The sequence below is a fragment of the Miscanthus floridulus genome, chromosome 5 (genome assembly GCF_019320115.1).
Source record: "Miscanthus floridulus cultivar M001 chromosome 5, ASM1932011v1, whole genome shotgun sequence".
In the NCBI taxonomy this organism is placed as follows: Eukaryota; Viridiplantae; Streptophyta; class Magnoliopsida; order Poales; family Poaceae; genus Miscanthus; species Miscanthus floridulus.
In genome coordinates this window covers 14,607,976-14,631,898 of record NC_089584.1, presented here as the reverse complement: position 1 = coordinate 14,631,898, position 23,923 = coordinate 14,607,976, and the positions used below count along the sequence as shown (strand labels likewise).

The window sequence follows — 23,923 nt, the reverse complement described above, 5'->3', positions numbered from 1 at the left end:
ACGGTGCCATTGAGTATTTATTGTGCCACAAATTCTGACTTCTGTGGTTTAACTTGCTTGGCATTTTATAATTTATGACATTGTCCTACTGCCATGTTTGTTCGTTGCTGATCTGAACGTATGCTGCATGGAGGTTTCCCTGACAATGTGCATGGGGTGCCACTAGAGCTTGGCTACCAATAATGAAGACAATATGATATTTTCTGAATTTCTAGATTTTGTGATGCTCTCATCTGCATGCACCCTGATTGCCATATAAACATAGTCAGTTTGAGCTGTGGCCTGTTTCTTTATTGATTAAATTTCAGTGGAAACTTCATCATTTTTTTTGTTCTGGGTGATTATTATGAACCTGTATTCGTTTGAAATGCATGTCTAACTTTTCAAGCCAAGTATTTTTCATATTTTGATCCATGACTAATATGAGGATGCGCTTTAATGAACAGGCAGAGCACCCAGCCATTTTCCTCAAAATAATGTGAGGATGTGGAGTAAGTGTATATGGATGATATGCCCACTTCTGTAGAAGTTCAAGCATTTCGTATCTTAAGAAGGTAAATTTGCATGGCATTTTACTTTTCCATTTACACTATTATAGATCCAAAAGGGAGAGACTTCAAACCTGACTGCATGTACAGCTTTAGTTGTTTTAGTCGACAACATATCCTAAATTTCTAATCTGCCTTCGGTGATTATTGCTCTAGCAAATGTCTGCAATTGGTGTTTTCTCAAGATAACAGGAAACACAAGGTATGAATCTTTGATGTTGTGCATCTCTTTGAGCAGGATATGGCAAGCCTGAAAACAGAAATTCGTAGAAAGAAATAAAATTCTTGGTTCTACTCTTCACAATGATCCAGTTGATGAGATCTCAGAACAGCCATCCATACTCTACAAAATGTCCAAAGATAAAAGATAACCAATTTAGAGTTCAACTACACCGTTGAGCCAACTACAGGTGAAAAAGTTTCTATTATCTGATTTATGTAGCGATTGTTGTATATTCATATAACAACCAATTTGCATAAAATCTGATATAAAGAAAATGCAGATTTTTAAAGGCAGGATAATAGGATTGAAGCCACCTTTAATTATTTTATTTAAGTTATCACCTGCAAACATATTGTCCATTTTCAGCTCTACTTATCCACTGTTGTTTGAAAATTACTGCAAAAATGTTCCTGCTCCATCTTCCACCACAAGAGGTCTGGCAAACTTGAGGTATGAATCTCTAATAGCATGCATCTCATTGACCGCATCTTGTATCAGTGTTCTCTCTCTAGGTTGTTTTCTCGAGCAGGATACCCCAAGAGCAATGACATGAACCAAACATTTCTCAATTATGTTTCTTGTATTGCTGCCATAGGTGCTAGTGTGCAGCCACATTGTCGTGTCGGCTATCTCCTAGATAAAATCTAGGAGAGCATCCTCTGAAAACTTATGTAGATCCACTGAGTCTCTAAACATATCATCTGTTGGGCTCCTCCCTGTAAAAATTTCGAGCAGCAATATGCCAGGCTATAAACATCACCAGAAAGTCGTGATGGAAGAACCTTCACCATACTCTGTTATTATGCAAAAGAAATAGGAAGTATTGATCAGCATGCCATATTTATAGAAGGATTTGCAACAAAGACAAAATATTCAAAACATAGCATTTACCAGGAGCAACATAACCAATGGAGCCTCTTATGCCAACTGTGCTATTGGAATTTTGTAGAATTTTACTTTCACTTTCTGAAATGATTCTAGATATGCCAAAATCTCCAACTCGGACACTCATGTCTTCTTTGAGAAGGATGTTGCTTGGTTTGAGATCACAGTGGATGATTGGTGGCTGGCAGTGATTATGAAGATAGTCTAATGCATCCATGATATCAACAGCAACATCTAGCCTTTGTGCAAGGCTGAGAGTATTGTTTAAAGTGGGCATGGTAGATTCTTTATGGAGCCAACGATTCAAGCTACCATTTGGCATGAACTCAAAAACCAATGCCTTGAAATCCCGACCTTGTTTATTGATGCTTGAGCAACATGTGATGATCTTCATGAGGCAGCGGTGGTGCACCCTTCTCAGTGCCTCACATTCGGCTACAAAACTTTTAGTAGAACCTGATTGTTCAAGGTCAAAAACCTTTACAGCTACAACAGTTCCCTCAGGTTGAAAAGCACATTTATAGACTGTCCCAAAGCTCCCTTTGCCAAGCAAATTAGCTTCGGAGAATCCATTGGTTCCATTTGATAATGCATGATAAGAAACTTTTCATACTGTTCCTCAACCATTGGTGGTTCAAGTGTGCCCTTCTGCCTTTGTCTTTGATTCCTGTAGATAAAGTGAACAAGTGAAATACCAATAGCTAATAATAAGAGTGCAAAGGTTGTTGCTATTGCTATTTTAAGATACTTTAGCTTCCCCCTTCTGTTCTTTTTCACAGAATCTGTCTTGCATGGAACTAAATGAAGTTGGGGTATTCCTCCACAAAGCTTGCTATTTCCGTTGATCGACAGGTTAGCCAAATTTCTGAAAATCCCTTCTTTTGGCACTTCCCCTTGCAGATCGTTGAAGGACAAATCCAAGTTTGACAATGATGTCAAGTTCTGTAGAATTGCAGGGATTGGTCCTGACAAATTGTTGTGCGCCAGACACAATTGCTCCAGCCCACTGATACTTGCAATGGCATCTGGAATGCTACTGGAAAACTCATTCATTGACAGGTTGAGTGTAGTTAGATCCTTGTTTAGATATTTTGGTATGCTTCCTCTAAATAAGTTACTGTCCAACCAAAGTTCTTGCAGACCAAAGTTCCTGCAGCACTGTGCACTTGCCAATACTTTCAGGTATCTGGCCAGACAGCTGGTTTCCTGATAGATTTAGTAGATTAAGATTTTGTAAGCTACGGACCTGGGAGGGAAGAGGTCCTGATAGTGAATTGTATGACAAGTCTAAGTAATAACTGAAAGAAAGTTGAAAAATCTCTCTTGGAATAGAACCGTTCAGGTGGTTCCATGACAAAACAAGGGCAACTAAACTCTTCAACTTCCCAATGCTTGGTGGAACTGGCCCCTCTAGATTGTTATTAAAGGCATTAAGGATAGCTAACTTTGAGAGATTTCCAATAGATGAAGGTATTTGGCCAGACAAGTTATTATTGTACAGATAAATCTCAGTCAAGTTTCCTAGCTTGCCGATGCTATCTGGAATTACTCCGGATATGGAGGCATCATTAGCATTAAGGAATTGAAGGCCCACCAGATTGCCGATGGCCGAAGGGATGCTTCCCCAAATCCCAGTATAGCCAAAGTCGAGGACTTGCAGGGTTGTTGAGAGATTCACTAGTGAGCTTGGTAGGTGCCCAGTGAAACCGGTGTTGCTGTTGATATCTAATATTTTGAGCTGGCTGCAGTTTGACAAAGAAGTGATAAATTCGCACCCCTCCCCATTGTTAGCTTCTAGTTTGTTGCTGTACAGGTGTAGATGTTGCAGAGCTCGTAGCTTCCCCACCGTGCGAGGCACATATCCACTGAGCATATTCTGCGCGAGGTAGAGTGGTTGGAGCGACGTGAGGTTGGAGAGTGAAGCAGGGATGGTCCCGGTGAACTGGTTTTTAAAAAGACAGAATTCGCATTCTGGGGAACCTACTGCCAGTATCAGTAGGAATGCTACCACTGAGCATGTTCCACCGAATCTGCAACATTTCCAGGGAAGATAAATTGTAATGTAAAGGGATATCGGGGGCACGCCAGAGAGGTTGTTGAAGCCGATATCAAGATACCAAAGTTCCTTGAGGACGCCAAGGCTAGTCAGAATGGTACCCTCGAGCTGGTTCAATGAGAGGTCCAGATAACTCGACGATGTCAAATTAGCCAGCGACACCGGGATCCGTCCCGTAAGGTTGTTGCTGCGCAGGCTGAGCACCTTGAGCTGCTTCAGGTTGTGGCCGAGCTCATGGGGCATGTTGCCGCTGAGATTGTTAGAATCAAAGACCATCTCCATTAGACTAGTGCAAGAGCTCAAGTTGGCCTGGAGCGGGCCAGAGAAGGCATTGTGAGTCAAGTTGAGCCTATGGAGGCGGTGCAGACCGAGGCTCGCTGGGACGATCCCGGTGAACCCATTGGAGCTCAGGTCACGAGTCCTCAACGACGATAGGTTTCCAATGGCAGGCGAGAGGACGCCGGCGAGCCCATGGGACGGGAGGCTCAATGCCACAACTCGGCGTCGGCGGTGTGTGCCCCGACACCTCACCCCCTCCCAGCTGCAGTACCCACTGGTGGTGCTGCGGTTCCACAAAGCAAGCGGGTCGTTGTACCCGCCACTGATCGCCGCTGCCTTGAAGGCTAGCAGCACGGCCTCCTCCTCGTCGCCTTCTGCGGCGGCGGCGAGTGCCGAGATGGTGACCTAGTAGCAGGAGTAGCCTTGTTCGCTTGAGTTACTTTTCAGTCATGAAACAGTATTTTCTCTTACAATATTTTAATATAAGCATCAGAATAAGTCAAATTTCAGCATAACCGAACAGAGACACATCGTTGTTTTCTTTCTTTCTTCCCCCTCCATTCCTCAAGACTCAAAAGAACGTGCGCTCTGCGCCTTTCTATGAGCCCACAGCCGTGGCGTAATGTTGAGACGGCCCACGGACCACGATGTAGTTCTGTAGCTAGATCCATCGGTCTTACAGCTGCTGTTAAAGGTCAATCCCATACTACACGCTAACGAAATAAATTTTTTTGAAAAACGGTTTCCATTTTTTTCCCTTGTTGCCCATGAATCAGGCGCTCAGAATCTCAAAAGTCTCTGTCTATCGAACTTGGACAATTTTTGCCCCAAAATTTCTGTTCAAGAATCCAGGCATCCTGGGCTGTCTCAAGTACACACTCATTACAAGTTCAGATCATAACGTACTCCGTACGATGGCAGGAGCAACGCTTCTTTTTCACGGCTATATGCTTGGTACACCTTCGCTTGCAAGATCCATATACGATGCAGAATTGGTAGAATAAAAAAATTAAACATAAGCATTTAACCTAATTTAAATAATAAAAAGTCACCTGAGCCATGCCCGTCGCGTACTCTACTTCCTGGAAAGGTCATAGGACATCATGGGAAGCATGACATTTATCGTCGTGACAAACTGACAGTGCCTAACACCGTGTGTCCTGGTGTGGCAAAAGAGTTTGGTGCAAAAATAAATGAAGGGACAAAATATAATATAAATAATGGTTGGGCAATATTTCTTGTCTATACTTAAGATTTTTTCCACTCTAATTTAGAGTAATCAAGTAGGAATAGTCAAGCAGTTTACACAAATCAAGTAGTACTTAATTTACTTATAAGTATCTTCCTGCATACAACCATACAACCTTATATGGAATTATTACAAAACATTACTATTGTTACAAAACCTTATTATTAGTACTCAGTACTAGCGGCTTGCTAGAGCTTTGCATAAAGCAGCCGCCCTATCTCCTTTATATTTACAGCCTCCATGCACAGGAGCACGCGGACATCGCCGCTGCCACCACCGTCATCCGTTGTCCCCTCATCGTTCATCAAGTACACATAGCCGCCGCGGACGGACTCTGCCCGCGACATGAATTGCGGCTTTCCCCACCCAAAATCTGCATCGTACTGTGGCCTACCGAACCAGCTGGTAATATGCAGGTCCGTCAGTGGCAAGGTCCCTCTCAAAGCCGGTCTCTTGTCCATCTCGGCCATCTCGAAGTAGTCAATCGCGGACCGCACCAGCTCGTCATCCATCCGCTCGACGGTGCCCTTGATGCGGGCAGCGATGGATCCCAATGCCGCCGTGCCAATTTCTCCCGCCGCGCCGGTGACGCATAGCCTGAACACCGCGTTGCCGAAGTAGTGGCTTGGGAGGGGTGGCCTCATCCGGCGCCGGAGGTCGGCCGGGAACACGATGCGCACTTCAGATTCCGGTGGAAGCTGGCGCGCAACGCACATGCGCGCACTGCCAGATGAGAGCGCTCAGGGCGCAAAAGGTGCTCGTGCCACCGCAGAGGTGCTTCAAGGAGGAGACCTGGTCCCTGGAAATGGTGAAGACTTCGAAGGCAAGAGGTCCCTCCGGGTCAGAGAAGATGAGTTTAGGGTGCAATGTCAAGAGTGCGTCGGGGTGGACTGTGGGCGGCGACCGTGCACGGAGTAGGGTGCGGTCGTGGCACGGGAGCTCCACGGCAGCATGGTCACCGTGCTTGGAGAAGGCCGACCATGTCTGAAAAAAGTGGAATGCACTTGAAGCATCTATGGCGACGTGATGGAGAGCTGTTCCTAACGCCACCCCTCCACACTTCAAGAAAGTCACCTGCCATCATAAGCACGCCGATTCATATATAATATGCATAGATGGTTTTCTATTTTCTAAAAATAAAAAATACGATAAAAATTATAATTAATTCATTTAAAATTCGAGAAATTTAAAACTAGTACCAATTTTCTTATAAAATGTTATGTATCTGTTAGTGTTTTATTTAGAGTTGTTTGGTTCTTATTTTTTTTGAAATAAATAATAAACACGACTACAGGCAATAAAACAATAGTAACATAAATAATTCAGTTCCTAATAATTATATATAGATCATAAATATTAATATAACATTTTCATACTAGTTTCATGTTTTTCTGATTTAAAATGTTTTTTGAATTTTAGATAGCAAAACAACTGCTTACTATATTTGTATAAAATAGAAAACCATCTGTGAAACCAACAAGAGGACCCAATTTATGTACTCCCTTTTATAGTTAAATGTTAAAAAGCAGACTACCGTGAGAGTCGAAAGTTGAAAAATATTAAAAACCATGGAAGCAGAGAAAAGTAGTGGACCTGTATGGCCATTATGATGGACGATGGCTCAATACGTGGAACAAACAGTCTCCTCAGCTCTGGCGATGGCTTGAATTGCTTGACGTCATCGACACTGAGATCATCAGCGTGAGCGACAACAAAGAGTGCACCTTCGCCGTTACAGCTGATCTCCATCCTATCGTCATCGTCGTTGACGCCAAGGCGGCCGGCGAGGGGGTAGAAGGCCACCAAGGCCTTGGCCATAGCCTCCTTGAGCCTGGCCACGTTGAAGAAATCAGCAGCAGCAATATCGTTGGAGCTGTACAGGTAGATCGTTGGGGTGTGGCCTTTGTTGGCCTGCACGAGGTCTAAAGAAGAGAGCCAAAGCTCCTTCCTCGGTGCCGGCTCGGTCGGCGTTACAAATGACGACTCTACCAACTGCACCTTGAAATCCATCGATTTCATTTTGTTCTTCTCACACTCACCGATTAAATAGGCCGCAACACAACCCGCGATGGACGTTAGTACTATCAGAGCAAGGGCAATAATAGAGCCAATTGTTTGGCTTTATAAGAGCCCAGTTATACAGTAGTTGTCTTCTATGTGTCTATAAAAAAAATTCTATTATTATGTGGTATCATGTCTTACTTTCTTTTTTTTTCTATCCTCCTCACATACACTTTTACTTAGACCCACATATGTCTATGCTTCTGCGCCCAACTTATTGCTTGCATGAGAGCCAAGTTCTCATATCTCCCCTCTCTCTTTTCTACATCAGCAAACTAGCTTGGCTATAAATCGATTATTGTAGTTACTCTGTATGTTTGAGATCAGAACATCAACACCGTCATTTTCTGAAAATAGTGTGGCTCCCCGTGAAAGAGGCCGCAGATATTATTTGCTAGGAACGAGTCCTGATCAGAGACATGAGTGCGATTCTGAGAATGGAACCCACACCGACAGCGTGCACATTATTCTATTCTAGAGCATCTGAGAATGGAACCACACCGACAGCGTGCACATTATTCTTTTAGAGACACGGAGATATCATTGCCTTTATTCTAGAGCAGGTGACGCATGACAGCTGGTAATTAGCATCGTCGCCTTTATTCTAGAGCATGTATAAAAAGTACTTCATTATAGAAAAATGTATCTCCGTTTTTTACTCAATTAATCACATGTTCATCTAAATGTATAGAAAGATGCTAATATTTATGATGCGTAATATGAGTTCTGAAACATATTTTTTATAATGTAGTAACTTATTTAAAGATACAAATATTGATACTCCTTTCTATAAAAATAATTAAATTTGAGATATATTGACTAATGCGAGATTTGAGTTAGTTTGGTACTGTTCTGCCTTGCTTCGCTTTGTTTTTTTTATAGAGCAGCCTCTCTAGTGAAGGCAAAGCATTTTGTAAAAAAAGATCAACAAAACGATCTCAAAAAGTATTTTTGAGAAGATCTAGTAAAAACTAAAATTTTAGCTTTAGCTCCTAGTTCAATAAACGGTTCCGACTCTTGGTAGCTTTAGGGTATGTACAACCTATAGACGGGACCGTCGCCTTGAATCTATCATACAACATATAGTGTATCTCATTGTCTACAAGTTGTTTAATGCTCTGCATGTAGCTAAGATTAACTATAAATAAATTTTTGTATATCATTGTGTTGCTATTTGATAGAAAATGCATCAAGCATAAATAAGAGCAACATGATTATTACAATATTTTTTAGAACCACCACTATAATAATTATATTATATATAGTTGCAACGCATTTTGTCTATTTCCCTTTATTTCCATATATAGCATTGCCAGATGCGCTCGATTAGAGCCCTTCTTGAGTTTCTATGTGTTGGCCGAGCTTTAATAGCGGACTTTCTATGAAGTACCTCTACGAAGCATGGATTAGGGTTGTCGCTTGTATGCACTTCAAGTGGGAGCACTATCGTCGCACTTGGATTCTCATTCAAATCCAAAACTTCTCTAATTGATTCCTTCTCATCTTCCACTATCATATTGTCAAGGATAACGCAAGCTTGCATTATGTTGATAACGTCCCCCCTTGCTTCCATAACCTTGCTAGTTGACGAACAATATCAAAGCGTGATTGCAGTACACCAAATGCACAATCGACATCTTTCCTGGCCCTTCTTGCATCAATGCAAATAATTTGTCTTCGACGATTGAGGGGTCGTTACTATCTTCACAAATACTACCCATTCTGGATATATTTTATCGTCAAGATAGTAACCCATGTCATATTGTTTTCCATTTACGTTATAGTGTACCGTAGGAGCTTTCCCTTTTATTGCTTGAATGAACAATGGTGACTTGTTTAGAACGTTTATGTCGTTCTGAGACCCGGCGGCGGTACCAAAGAAAGCATGCCATATATGTTTTTAGACTTTATTATGCAATCCTTCCTAACATCCTTTTGAAATCTACATCTACTATAGAGAATTGAGCCCATCAAATGGCTCTAAGATTAACTATGGTTCCTCTGAGTTGATACAATAATCAATGATGTGACAAACATATCCCTTAATTAATGGACAATTTCGATGGTGTCATATCAATTTTTGGAATCAGTGTTGTACAAATTTATGTTACATGGAAGCACACTGAATCATATGAGAGAAATGTTGTGAAAACTTGTTTAATGGCGCTTGTGGACAATGGATACTTATTTGCCCTACTTCTCATCCTTCCGATACAAGCTTTACACGAGGGCAGTCCAGATGTGGCAACATTAAGTAAAAGGATTGCTCGGCACAATGAAAATGAGGCAATAAAACCAAAGTGGTGCTAAAAGTGTATACTTATTATTATGTCATGGTTCTCATATTCTTTTTTTTTTGAGAGGATGGTTCTCATATTCTATTTGTTGATACTATTTACATATTCCGCATCATGATTTCAACTATGCTGCTTGTAGCTTTCAATCAATTCTACATCAAGCCATGAAGCATCTCGGCCACTAATACTTCCACGCCTTCAATAAACAACATTGCATGTGGGTGCATACTCATTTATCGATCAGTTTGAGTAATGTTTATTATGTACTCATTTTAAGATACTTCGAAACTTACTACATGATTTTTTCAAAAGAGCCCCTATGTTCTAATATATTATTATAATACCACTATATAGTAGTATATAAAATACGTATAACAATATACTATGTATACTTGCATATTTGACATACATACTACCATATATGGTCTATTATGATCATATACTCCAGCTACATACACTCTGTTGGGCTATATACACCATAAATTTGGAGATATATACATGGGAGTAACTACAACTTGAGAGTAGAAAATAATTAATTATAACTTTATGGACTTTGGTTTGTGCTTTATGACACTTGGTTTGCACTGATTTGATCTATAAGTATTATGCATGGTTTTCTAATTATGATATATATTTATTATCGATTCATGCGAAGGAAAAACAAACTCGCTGTAGTTCTGGTATAATCTCGATGGCAATGCGATATACTTTCTCCGTCCACGAAAGAATACAATTCTTATTTTTTTAGGAGCCAAACAGTTTAAATTTTGAGTAATTTATATAAAAAAGCACTAACATTCATGATACAAAATAAGTACCATTAGATTAGTTATAGAATATATTTTTATAATAAATTTATTTGGAGACATATATTATTGTAAACTTGATCACGGTTTCCATAATTGCATTCTTTCGTGGATGGAGAGAGTATATGTGATGCATTACTAATATCAAACGTAACACAGAATTGCCTTACTTTAGCACTGTATTAGGCATAGAATCATACTAATAATAGTCTAATCCTACTAATATTGGGCCTTAATTCTGAGATTCTAAAGTGCTTATTGCGAATTGATCCCTGAATCATTTACATATACACACTTTTTGGACACATAATGATATGCCAGACCATACAACCTTTTTTTTTATTCCGTTAAATTACAGAATCATACCTCCACGGATGGTAGAGGCTGGAGCTTTATTTCCTTGTTAAAAAATGACAGAATCATACACAATTACAGGTCTTGCATAGTGTCATAATATGATATGATATGCAACCAAACCAGCAGACCGTCCAGGTCGTCCTTCTTTGTCTCCGGCCTTTTATTATTACAAAACCTCACAAGTCAGGATGTACCGTACCTAGGCCGGTAATCATCGCATGAAGTACCTTACCTAGCAGGAGCTAGCTTTGCATAATGCAGCCGCTCTATCTCCATTATATTTACAGCCTCCATGCAAATATGAGCAAACGGACGCCGCCGCTGCCAGCACCATCGTCATTGTTCATCACGAACACAACCCCCCGCGGTGGTTCTCTGCCAGCGACATCAACTCTGGCTAGCTTCCCCCACCCAAAATCTGCATCGTACTGTGACCTGCCCAACCAGCTGGTAATATGCAGGTCCGTCTGCGGCAAGGTGCCCCTCGGAGGCCGGCTGTCCATCTCGGCCATCTCAAAGTAGTCGATCGCAGAGCGCACTAGCTCGTCATCCATGCGATCGACGGCGCCTCTGATGCGGCCAGCGACGGATCCCAACGCCTCCGTGGCAATATCTCGCGCCACGCTCTGGTGACGCCTATCCAAAACATCGCATTGCCGAAGTAGCAGCTCGGGAGGGGTGGCCTCATCCTATGCCGGAGGTCGGCCGGGAACGCCAGGCACGCTTCAGAATCAGGTGGGAGCCGACGCGCAAGGCATGTGCACTGCCACACGAGAGCGCTCACGGCGCAGAAGGTGCTCGTGCCACCACCGCAGAGGTGCTTCAAGGAGGCGATCCGGTCCTTGGAAATGGTGAGAAGACTTGGATTGCAAGAGGTCCTGACGGGTTGAACAAGACGTGCTTATGGTAGAACGTCGAGAGTGCATCGGGGTGGACTGCAGGCGGGGACCGTGCGCGGAGTAGGGTGCGGTCATGGCAAGGGAGCTCCACGGTAGCGCGGTCGCCATGCTTGCTGAAGGCCAACCATGTCTGGAAGAAGTGGAACGCGCTTAAGGCATCAACGGCGACGTGGTGGAGAGCTGTCCCTAACGCCACCCCTCCACACGTCAAGAAAGTCACCTGCCATCATAAGCACCACAATTGATTTGTATATATAATATAATAATTGTTTTCTATTTTCTAAAGATAATAATAAATATTTATTATGGTTTGATCTCTAAAATTTCATAATTAATATATTTTATTTAAACTGGGGAAATCTCAAAATAGGTAGTACCAGTTTTCTTCTTTATGTATCTGATAGTACTGCTTTATTTAGAGTCATTTGACTCTTATTTATTTTCAATAACTAATAATAATTAAACATGACTGCAAGCAATAAACAATAGGAACATAATTAATTATTAGTTCCAAATAATTATATATAGATCATAAATAAGTATATGACATTTTTAGAAAAAAGAAGATACATACTAGTTTCATATTTTTTGATTCAAAATAATTTATTCTTTATGAATTTTTCATAGCAAACCAACTGCTTATTATTTTTTAAGTACAAAGTAGAAAATCATCTTTGAAACCAGCAGTGCAGGACCCAGTTTATCTACTCCGATCCATTTCGTTGTTAAATGTTGAAAAATAGACTTAATATTGAACAACATGGAAGAAGAGAAATTAAGTAGTGGACCTGTACGGCCAACATGATGGACGATGGCTCAATGCGTGGAACAAACAGCCTCCTCAGCTCTGGCGATGGCTTGAATTTCTTGACGTCATCGACAGCAAGATCATCAGCCTGAGCAACAACACAGTACTTCAGTTTCGGTGAATAGTTTTATAGCGTTATATCGAAGACTACCATATCATAGAAAATAAAATAAAACTTGGATGGAACACTCACTCTCAATATAATAATTTCATACCTCATAGAAAGTTGACAGTCGTGTGAAACTTATTTCTCTCCTCTGTCTTTTTAAATACACTGTCACGTCATAAAAATGCCTATATAGCAGACTATTTAATGCGCATCAAACTCGACTGATCTTATCACGGTGCACCCCGCGACAGATCCATCGATCTGCTTGAGTACTGTACTGTTCCTGATTGATCATGTCTGGTGGCGTCGTCCAATCCGTGCACGTGTACCTACAGCCTTAGCGGATGCTCCAACACACTCTCTCCTTATCCGTGGATCGCAGCTCTGTCGTCGTCGTCCCTCCCTCCCTCCCGGCCTCCCGGCCCGGGCCGCCTCCTCTTTGGCTCTTGCAGGGGATGCATGTGGCGTCTCTGTACGTCTGGTTCGCCCTGTTCCGCCGCCACGGGCGCCTTCATTTCGCTGCAGCTCACTTACTTAAGTGGTTGTTACTAATCGATCGGCCTGCAATTGGTCTGCTTTTGCTACTACTAGTATCTGTAAAAGATTTGATAATAACAACAAAACTTTGCTTGATACAGATAACGGATAATACAAAGCACTTCAGTGCTGGTTCTCTGATGATGCATCTCTGTAAGTGCTTCGTCCAATGGACAGATAAGATAACCATGCATGTCACAGTAATTTCAGTCAATTTTTCAGTCAGCATAGAGCGTTATTCGGCGGATGGATAAGATGTCTGGATAAGAGTAGCGGCACAGCCTAGGAAGAGGCTTGCACTTCTGCTGATGCCAGCGCGACTCATTCCCGACGCCGTGGAAGAGCGCTTCCAGCGCTGCGATGTTCGAAGCGTTGGGCTCGGCCTCGTAGAGTGCCTCATAGGAATTCTTCACCGATGTGCTTGGCGTTGACAGACCCGTGACCAAACACACTCACTGCATGATTAGAATCTCACCTCGCTTGGAAACAGGCAACCGAGAGAGGCTTTGAGCACCTAGACGCTTGCTTCGCAGCGGCAACACCACCGTTACTGGTGACAGCTTGGGCGACTCACGAATCATCGGAGAGGCCCTCTTACTCGTCACTTTCTTAATGAAGTTCTTGAGGCTGCAGTTGACGGAGGCTTTATGGTCCACGATCTGGTGGTTATCCACTGGCGGCATACCAAGAGGGCCGGCATCCGCCGTGAGATCGACCGGACCGAAGCCTGGCGGGTAGCCCTCTTCATGCCTCGTGGATGCATTGACCTGTGTGCCTAGGGCGACACCAGTGGCGAGTTCGCTACCCACTGAGTGGGGCGCGGCGCGGTGGTGGTGTCTGTAGCACCAAGTCGACGTGCTAGGATGGCGTCCGTGTTGCGCCTTCCTGGAAGGCTGCTGGTGTAGACACAGGAGACCACCACCGTGGCCTCATCCTCCAGCTGGGCGGCCACCGGAGCTGCAGCTGAAAGCCGTAGTTTGGTTTTAGCTAATTGATAAAAACTATTGGACTAACCCTATGATCTAAGTGTATAGATGAGATAGGTTGGTCCAAGTCCAAGTGATGGAGCTAGATGACACTCATGGTGATGGAGATGGCCAAATGATGGTGATCAAGTGCTCCAACTTGAAAAAGAAGAAAGAGAAAAACAAAATGGTGGTCAAGACAAAGGTATATGAGATAGGACCATTTTGTTTTGCCAATCAAGACGCAATAGAGTATGTGATTGGATTTAGGATAGATAGCCGTATTATGAAGAGGTGAGAATTCATGGTTGATGCGGTTATCAAGTGTCACTAGGTGATCTAACTCGTTGCATGTGCATTTGGAACCTAGTGAGCTAACATGCCCTTGAAAATGCTTTTGTAAAAATGCTAACACACGTGCACAAGTGTTTGGGACACTTTGGTGTTGGCACATGAGAGCAAGGGTGGAGAATTCACGCTTAAGAGTGAAGTTACTGGGGTGGTGGGGACGTAGCGACCGGCTTCGCTGGGTGACTAGCGGCATCCAGGTAGGTTGTGGGGTGGTCGTCATTAGAGTCCTCGGCGGCGGCCGCCGCCCTCCGATGGCGCTTCGTGCGCCGTCCTGAGGAGCAACATGGGTAGAATTTAGCTGCGTCACCGTGGCGGCCTGTGGCCGACAGGGCGATGCACTCGGAGGTGGGCTCACGCCCCCTAGTCCCCAGCAGGGTCAACGGGTCGTTGTCCAACGCAGGCGGCGGTGGGAAGCTAGATCTAGCCCCAACGTACGGCAGCAAGGTGAGTGTGGCTGACCCCGGCGGCAGAGCGGGCGGTGGGGTGCTGATAGAGGAGGTGGCTGTGGCGACGACATCTGCTCCCAGCGGCTGAGGGATGCTAGTGGAGGGGTACGACGCGGGCGGCGGCAACGACCGCGCCACGCGCTCGTGCACTCCTGCGCGCGGGTGTGGAGAGGAGGGGGGCGTGGACGCAAGGAGGGGAGGGGAGGGGGCAGGGTGAGGGCGGCGGCGACGGCGAGGAAGGAGCCAGGGGCTCCTAGAGTTGGGTGGGGAATGGAGTGTCATGTCTCTTTTCTTAAACAGTGTAGTGGCCACACTAGTCTCTTGTAATTTTCTTATTTTTCCCTAGCTGTACGTACCACCGAAACAAATTAAGTAGGCTGCAAAAGGACTAGGTACAAAATGATTTACGAAGCAGGGATTGCTGCCACAGGCACAACTAACAACCCTAGGGAAAGAACCCATCATGGGCTTGGTGCATGTTAGTTTTGCCTGTTCGCTTGGTTGCGGCTGCAACTTCTGAAGTGCTAAACACTGTTACAACTGCAACTTTCTAACTAAAACAATCGCAGCCGCAACCGCTTTCTCCATCCGGTACCAGCAGCCAGGATGTTCAAAACAGTTTGCTACAAACTGCCTAAGGTGCACAATTGTTTTGACACCCCTACGCTACTACATAAACTGTTTTTGGAGGGCGCACATGTCACACAGAGTGTATATACTCTTGAAGTTACTCCCAAGTCCCATGTCACACAGAGTTCATATACAGTATACTGTATGTTACAATATCCCAGTCTCCCAGATACACAGGAAGAATCTCTCGAAGTTACTCCCATGTCATCACACATTGAAACACGCACCCTCGAGGCTGTTCTTGTTTCTCCCCTCATAAATGGCCAGCATGTCCTTTCCTTCGTCACCCTTACAGCAAATATGTCACATTCTATCATTAAAATTGGTAGAAATGCAAATTTTGTGGCTGACAATCTCGCAAAGAAAGCAAAGCGGACTGTAGTTCCTAGTTCTTGCTTGTTCTCTTGCGAGTCTTGGACTCATTCTACAAATTGTACTATCCACATGGCTCTGGAAAACTTCAATGGGGCAATTTTTGCCCCATATCTATATCTTGTATTTAAGCTTTGAATGAAATTACCATTTCCAAAAAAAAAAAAATCAGCCATTCAGAGTTTCACGAGTCAAGACCATTGTGAAAGAAATACGGAGATACCCAGTTTAGTCACAATTCACATGTCTGATGCAATGATTTTCAGAGGTATATATATATATATATATATATATATATATATATATATATATATATATATATATATATATATATATATATATATATATATATATATATATATATCCCAAAAGATACTGTCGAAGCATCCAAAGTATTCCCACTAGTCATGTAATTCGGCTATGATACATTCTTACAAGTTCACACATAACATAAGAACAGGCCTACACAGTCAATTCTGATCTTGAGATAAGAATGCCATCAGAATCGGCATAGAGCCATTCTCCATCGCAAATTCTAGTCCCTGCAAAGGTCACAGGAGCATGCTTCTCACCGACGCCCTTCTTGTTTGACTTGATAGGGTGTGAGTTCAGAGCCCGGACGCCAATGTCACAACCATTTATCTCATCGACGTCCCTGATGCAGCCATTGACCACGACACCAGCCCACCCGTTGTTCTGCGCCAGCTGCGCAAGGTTGCCACCCAAAACTGCACAGCGCATGCTCCCACCGGCATCAACCACCAGGACCCTGCCGTGACCTTTCTCCTCAAGGAACTCACGGAGCAGAACGTTATCCTCGAAGATCTTCAGTGTCACAACAGGGCCAGCAAAAATCTGCCGCCTTCCATAGATTTGGAAGATAGGTTGGAGAGCACGAAGATCACCATTCATAATTAGAGCAGCATTAGCATCACATGCTTCAGCAGTGGCCAATGGCAAGGCAGCCATCTTATCTTCAGTCCTGCTTGTCATCAGAAGAAGAAAAGAGAAAAATCAAGGAACAGTACAGATAAGTAGTAGATGATTCCTTACACAGAGTAACACAGCAAGTTGCCCAGTCCAATGATATGCACATCTATACTAAGAAAACTTGAATTATTAACGGTTTCCATGTATACATCTGGTTTTCCCATTGTTTAAAGTACCAAACTGCCACAGACCAAATCTTGCCAAAGAGGAGTTCAGTCTTCCATGAAGAAACAACATGAACCAGCAAACATGCCTCAACTACCACAGAGCACAACTAGTAAAAAATCATGCCAAGGAGAGTTCAGTCTCCATGAAGAACATGAACCAGCAAACAAGCCTCAAACTCAGGAACACAATAATATCTGCTTCTATAGCAGAAGAGAAGACAACTGAAAAAACAATCATGTTATCTGATACAAAATTTCGCTCTAATTCTATACACAACATGGACACTGTTTGCCTCTGCTGAGGTTCTGTAACAACATCCAGCCCAGATTGTCACGCAGAGCTATATTTGCTCAAAACACAAAATGAAATGTTCGCCTGAGCTCAAAACCAGAAGCTAATAGCACTCTAGGAGAGTCATAGTGCGAATGCGATGCAACGTCTCAGTGGTGTTTGATTTGGACCAGAACTAAGTTTTTGTGCAAGGCAAAAACCCCTCGTCCTGCAGTGGAAACTGCAAGGAAAAGAACTAAGTATGTAATGAACTATTGGTCGCAACAATATAAAAAGCCTTCCGCTGCAAATAAATATTGAATAGACTGAGCTATGTGCTTTTTTTACCAATACTAGTAATGTCAACATATCAGAGGCTGTTGACCATGTAACAATACATATATGGTTGCAGTGGAGATTTTGTCAAGCAGACTAAGCAGCATAACAGGATTAACATTTAACAATACGTATTGTGCGCATTCACATTGTCATATAGTACAGCATGACTTACAAAAAGGGGGATGATTACAAGTTATCAACCCATGTGAAATCATTGTTTCGAGTGTGTGTTGATTCCAGAAGATGTAACAATGTAATTTAAGAATCGAACCTATGTCAGTTGTCACCTAGGGTGAGAAAAGGCCACAGGGTATATGAAATGGACTGATGTCAATGAATATAAAAGGCAGTTTTCTCAATGTTCAGGAAAAAAAAAGTTTTTTTGGTTGGATTGGTGGAGTAGAGGGGAGGTTGGCCTGGGACCGGAAGCGATGTTGGTGGGCATAATACATAGTACATGTACATGTAATTGGGTCAGATCCGGATACAAGTAGCTTAAATTTGGGTGGTCGTTTTGAAAAGCATGGAGCGGCCTGAGTGAAGAACGCGTCGTCATCCTCCTCTGTCTGTAAGCCCGTTTCTGCTAGAGCGATGAACTCGTTCAGTCTGCCAGTGTCGTCGTCAGCCTCCTGCGCCTAAATGCCCGCCTCTGCTAGAGCGATGAGCTCGCCCAGTCTGCCAGTGTCGTCCTCAGCCTCCTGCGCCTGTATGCCCGCCTCTGCTAGAGCAATGAGCTCACTCAGTCTGCCTGTGTCGTCCTCATCCTCGTCTCCGTCATCACACAACACAATCGGTGATTGAACGGTGCGACCAGCTCGTGATCTATGGCCATCTAACTTCTTCTCCTCATACCTTGCACGAGCCACCTCTGCAGCATGTTCCCCGCTGCAACTAATCCCTTCATGTATAAAATGCAATCAGTTAGCAACGCGATTATATTACATTTAAAACCAGGCAACGAAAAAAAGGTTTTCAAGCACTCACTGGCACATAATGTAGCAACATGCTCGTTCAAGACCTACATCTGTACTCTTGTCTCCTCCCTTGCCTCATTCCTTGCCCTCTCCTCCTCTAACGTCATCCGCCTCTCTAATTCCCATTTGTTAAGATCAACATCGATCGGGTTACAAATACCGCGCTGTCTAGCAAACTCACGCATCTTTTCTTTGTGATGTTTAACGAATAGGTTGACGTAGTCAGGTCCATATCCCCTCTTCCGTGCAATTAGTTGCCTCTTCTTCGGTTCATTCAAGAACTTAGCTTGACCATCATAACATTCCCAACTGCATTTCCTTGTGCTCTGTTCAAAAGAAATATTATATCATATATGTTTTAACAAAACAAACAAAATACGATTTCATGTTTACCAGAAAAATAACGAACCTCATCATACTCAATCATATGGCCTCAATAATGGCCTATTCCAAACTCTGAAGGGACTAGGCCATAGTTGGATTTTACACCACATTCGCACATGACAGGAGGTGCTTTGTAGATTACCCGTTCTTTCTTCTTTTCCTTAACCCTCCGCGGTTCTTCCGAACATTGGTTCTTAGGACCATACAACCACTCCTCGAAATGACACTTCGCCATTGAATACACCTAAATAATGAGACATTAGTACATGAACACATATAGCTCAAGATTTTAACACATACACTTTGTACTTACTTCATGCTTGTTTGGACACACAAACTCCAACGTATTCTCAGGGTTTATCACAGCTCGATCTCCGCAATCGCACAGAGGAGGTTCCTCGAGTCGTCTAACTGCGGCTAGGTGCTTCTCCTTAGCCGTCATTGCCGGAGGGTTAGGAGGGGGTGGAACCCACCGCTTGAAGTGCTCACGTGGATGTCTCCCTCTAAACCAATCGTCGAAAAAGAGGTACCTAGGATCAAACTTGTCTGCACCATCGATCCACTGAAAGAAAAGACACCTCTCATGGTCCTACACAACGAGATTCTAATAAAATATTAGTACCATACTTAAACAAATAAAGAAAAAGGATAGTACAAACAATTTCTTACATTAAACTGACTACATGTGTAGAAGCAACGCGCGGCTGTGTCCAGATGTTTCGATTGAAAAACATGGGCCGGGAAACCACAGTCACAGTTAGGGACAGGAAGGTCAGGAGGGACGGGGCATCTTTGCTAGACGCGTCGGGGTATAATTCTCGAGGACGACCCCGTTTTCGCCAAAACTCCTCCCGAAACATTTCTTGCATCTAACAAAACGGATGTAATTTAACAAACATAAATAAAAACATCACAAAAAAATATCAATGATAGTCATAACTACAATACAACCAATTTCGTTCTAAGAACCAAAAGTAGTTAACATTATACCCTAAACTTAGGGTTTCTCATTTCATCCACAATAATGAACCCATAACATAACTACATGCGGCTTGGTTTGCTAGCTTTTTCCACGCCTTGGAATCAACATACGGTTGTATAATACATATATTGAGGGATACAATGAAACCCTAAGTGATGACGATTCTTAGGTTCAAAAATCCGACTAATATGTACCGAATCGATGCGAAAAAAACAAGGAGGTGAGTGAATATACCTTGCTCTCGAAGATCTACGGATCAAATAAAGGTTTTCAAGGTCCAATATATCGATTCGTGAGGTGTGGTGAAGTGGTGAGAGAAAAACCCGAGAGGGAGGAGAAAAAAGAGGAAGAACGCTCGGGGAAGAAGGATGGGCTGGGTTAAATGAAGGTGGCTCGGCGCCATTCACTCTGGCGCCGAGCCCCCTGGCAGGCCATTTCCCCGTGCCCAGGAGCTCGGCGCCAGTGACCGTGGCATCACTGGCGCCGAGCTCAGCGTCAGTCACTCTGGCGTCGAGCCAATGGTCCATTTCCGGAATTCTTTCCACCAGAGGTCTATTTGTGAAATACTTTCATAAAAAGGGCTAAATAGTAAAAAATTCGGTTTTGAAAAGCATGGAGGAAAGAGAAACGGCGAGCATACCTGGTGCCGGGGAAGGGGCAGACAAAGAGCTGGCAAAGGGCGGTGCCGGTCGCTAGCGGAGGGGCCGACGAAGACCTGCAAAGGGCGTTGCCAGTCGCCGGCGAAGGGGCCAACGAAAACCTAGCGAAGGCTGTCGACGCTCGCCCGCCCGCCACTGCCGGTCTGCCGTCACTCGTCGGCGCCAAGGAAGGTAGAGAGAGAGAGAGGGGTGAACGGGAGTACGGAACGAAGGATAAAAGAGTCGTGGACGCAACAGAACAGTCAGCCACGCGTATTGCTGTTTTTTTTTAAAAAAAAACATGAGTTCTTTTTTTTTCTCGAACACCGCGAATAGGTGCGGAAGCTGGGAGTTGGCTCCACAGAACCATCGAAAAAAAACAACGTACCTGGAAAATCGTCAAGCCGGCGCAGCTCCTGATCGCCAACGACGTTGGAGGCATCCAGGTGTGGTTGTCCTCGGGTCTACACTTTGCTCGTCCCCATCGTTGCTACACTTTGCTCGTCCGCGGGGCTATGGGCCGCCTCGCGCCTGCGTCTGGAGCTCTCCGCTTGTCGCCGCTGCGTGTAGTCTAGGTGTTTGATGAAATGCCCATGCAAGCTGACTGTTGTCTGCAATTGGCTGTTACAGTTTTGCATCTGTTCCTGATTGAATATTATCTAGACTAGATGGATGACTACAATGAAGTTCTGTTACCAAAATTAGAACTCTATAATTTCAGCCAAATTAGAACTCTATAATTTGAATGCCAATAGAATATAGTACATCAATAAGATATAGATAGTGAGATTTAGCTGCTCTGCTCGAGTGCTGAGTTATATGGACAGAGAATCTTCTGAAGTGAACTGCCAACTGCCAAAAACAGAAATATAGAGGGTGAATTTTTCAGTGTCTCCTGGTCTCCCCCACCCATGTGCGCTCACCAGCGCGAGTCTAAACTAGAAAGTTGACAGCGACACCGAATAGGCCACAAATGGCAAATAGCCGGTTCGTCGGACTGTTCACTGCATAAGTATCGGTAATAGTTTGCTAATTAGCTGCGTCGCCACTGGCTGGGTGCGGAGCTTAACCAGCGTACGATGGTAACAAGCCAACAAGTAACATTTCTGTTGATTTTTTTTTTGACAAAACGGCAGGGGAGCCCCTACCTCTATTTTTTCTTTATATATATATATATATATATAGGGAGAGGCTATTCAATAGCCGGCTATAAAATAAGTTATTCTGTAGCCACCTCCATTTACTATAATTTTATATACTAATTTACCATAATGTCAATACATATTTACGATAGTTGGGTTACTATAACACATGGGGATATTTACCATAACATTATATTAAACAACTTAGTAAGGAGTTACTATAATCTCGTAAATTAACATAGTAATTATCGTAACTCAAAGTGGCTACAGAATAAGTTATTCTGCAGCCAGCTATAGAATAGTAGTTCTATATATATATATATATATATATATATATAAGAAACAAATATATACAGACTGTACACGTTACAAGGCTCTTACGATTTCATCTTTGTTGTAGCTATGAGTGAAGTTTCTAAACCGTACAAGGATTAGTTCAGAACTGGGCCTCCCGCTTTGCTGCTTCTGTGATTTTGGACAATCAGAATAAGAGGCCTCGGCGGCTTGTTTGCTGCCTTCGCTTGCTTCCATACGTCCAGCCTTTCATCAACAAAAATATGGCTGCGTTTTCCATGTATATATACTGATAGGAAAAAGTCTACGTAACCCCAACATATTGAGGTTGGTCTACATAACCTCTGGACTATAAAACCAGATATTTAATCCCCCTTACCTTTGCAAAACCGTTCAAATAACACCCTACGGTGGTTTTGTATAGTGGTTTTGCCACGCTGGGGTGGACTTGGATGATGACATGTACGATTGACAAGTGGGCCCCGCTTGTAAGTGGGCAGGTTTCCTTCCCTTAAGCTCGCCGCATCCCGTGCCCATCCTGTGTCCACGCCGGCCGGCCGCTCGCCACGCCGCCCTCTGCGCTAGCAGTGCACGCACACAGTGCTGGCCGTGAGCTCGCCGCCGGCCGCGTACGTTCGCCGCACCGCCCTCTGCGATGGCTACGCACTCTCACCGCATCCCGTGTCCGGCCGCGCATGCTCGCAGCGCTGCTCCGCACACCGCCAACGAGACGCAGCAGGGAGGAGGCCTGGACGAGCAGCATGAAAAGCAGGAGGTCCGCGTCCGCCTGAGCCTCCGCAACGCGCTGCTCGAGCTGCTGGGATGCCCTGCTCGATGCAGCGAGATCCGCGTCCGCCTGAGCCTCTCCCTCTCGTCCACGTCCGCGGCCGGGCGAGGCTGTGCCGCGGCGATGGAGGCGAAGCTCCGTTCCGGCGTGCCGGCAGCGAGGCGCGGGCAACAAAGGGTCGGGGAAGGACGGGCAACTGGGATCTAGGACGGCGTCCGACGGGTGCCGCGAGCCGGCCGCGGGAGGGCCTTGGCGGCGTCGAACCAGCCCAGGCTCCCGGAGACCCGGACCCGAAGCAGAGGAACACCACCGACGCCCGCGGCTGCACGTCGAACCACGGACGCACGCCGGCGCAGTCCACGAGGGGCTCCAAGGCTGTGAGGTGGTTGAACCGGACGCCAATGCCGGACGCCGCACGCGCCGGACGTGCGTGCCCACCTCGGATGCCGACTCTGGCATTGGCGGCTACACGACTAGGACGGTCACCGTGAACTCTCGGCCGAGGTCGTCGTCTCCGCCGCCGGCGCCGTGGCCGACCAGGCGCTTCCCGGCTTCGATGAGCGACCTGAGGTGGCTGGAGCCGAGAGCAGGGAGGAGCAGCAAGTTGAGGCTCATCATTCCACCCTCCTGTCCTGAGAAAAAGCTTGTGTTGCTGTGCTAGCTAGCTAGCTGTACGAGCTCCAACTCCAGGGGCGGCGGCGGCGGCAGGGGCAGCGCGGACGAGGCCCAGAAGCATCGGCTGCCTGCCTAATCTCCCGTACGTTTCCTCCAGCTGCTTCTTGCTCGCCTGGTTCGTTCTCAAACCAAGCGCCGTCGTCGTCGCTGGCTCTTGTGCCGCGCGCTCGCGCGACCCAGGTGGCGGCCGCCGGGTCAAGGCGGTCAAGGCGTCCGTATCTGGGGGCAAGGGGACTGACAGCTATGCCCTGCTGCCAGCTTGTCTTCCGTTGCCAGGTTGGAGTGCCACGCAAAACAGGTGCCAAAACCACTCGAGGGTTTTAATTAAACGGTTTGGGAAATTTTAATGTGCTCGTTAGATTGTTTTAAAGTTTAGGGGTGGAGTAGCCACGGTGCCTAAGG

At 44.7% G+C, this 23,923-nt stretch overlaps 1 protein-coding gene and 3 pseudogenes across 1 annotated transcript; all 4 read right to left on the bottom strand.

Moving 5' to 3' along the window:
* Positions 1-1,164: 1,164 nt before the first annotated feature.
* LOC136454277 (probable LRR receptor-like serine/threonine-protein kinase At3g47570) lies at positions 1,165-5,052 on the bottom strand (annotated as a pseudogene).
* A 291-nt stretch (positions 5,053-5,343) lies between these two features.
* Positions 5,344-7,312, bottom strand: LOC136451583 (putrescine hydroxycinnamoyltransferase 1-like; annotated as a pseudogene).
* A 3,677-nt stretch (positions 7,313-10,989) lies between these two features.
* On the bottom strand, positions 10,990-13,797 carry LOC136454276 (putrescine hydroxycinnamoyltransferase 1-like; annotated as a pseudogene).
* Positions 13,798-16,233: 2,436 nt separating this feature from the next.
* On the bottom strand, positions 16,234-20,714 carry LOC136451582 (putative 4-hydroxy-4-methyl-2-oxoglutarate aldolase 2). Its single transcript, XM_066452281.1, has 2 exons — positions 20,626-20,714; positions 16,234-16,860 (listed from the first exon to the last, which is right to left on the bottom strand). The coding sequence occupies exon 2, from the start codon at positions 16,845-16,847 to the stop codon at positions 16,341-16,343; it is 507 nt and encodes a 168-aa protein (XP_066308378.1). The 5' UTR covers positions 16,848-16,860; positions 20,626-20,714; the 3' UTR covers positions 16,234-16,340.
* Positions 20,715-23,923: the final 3,209 nt, after the last annotated feature.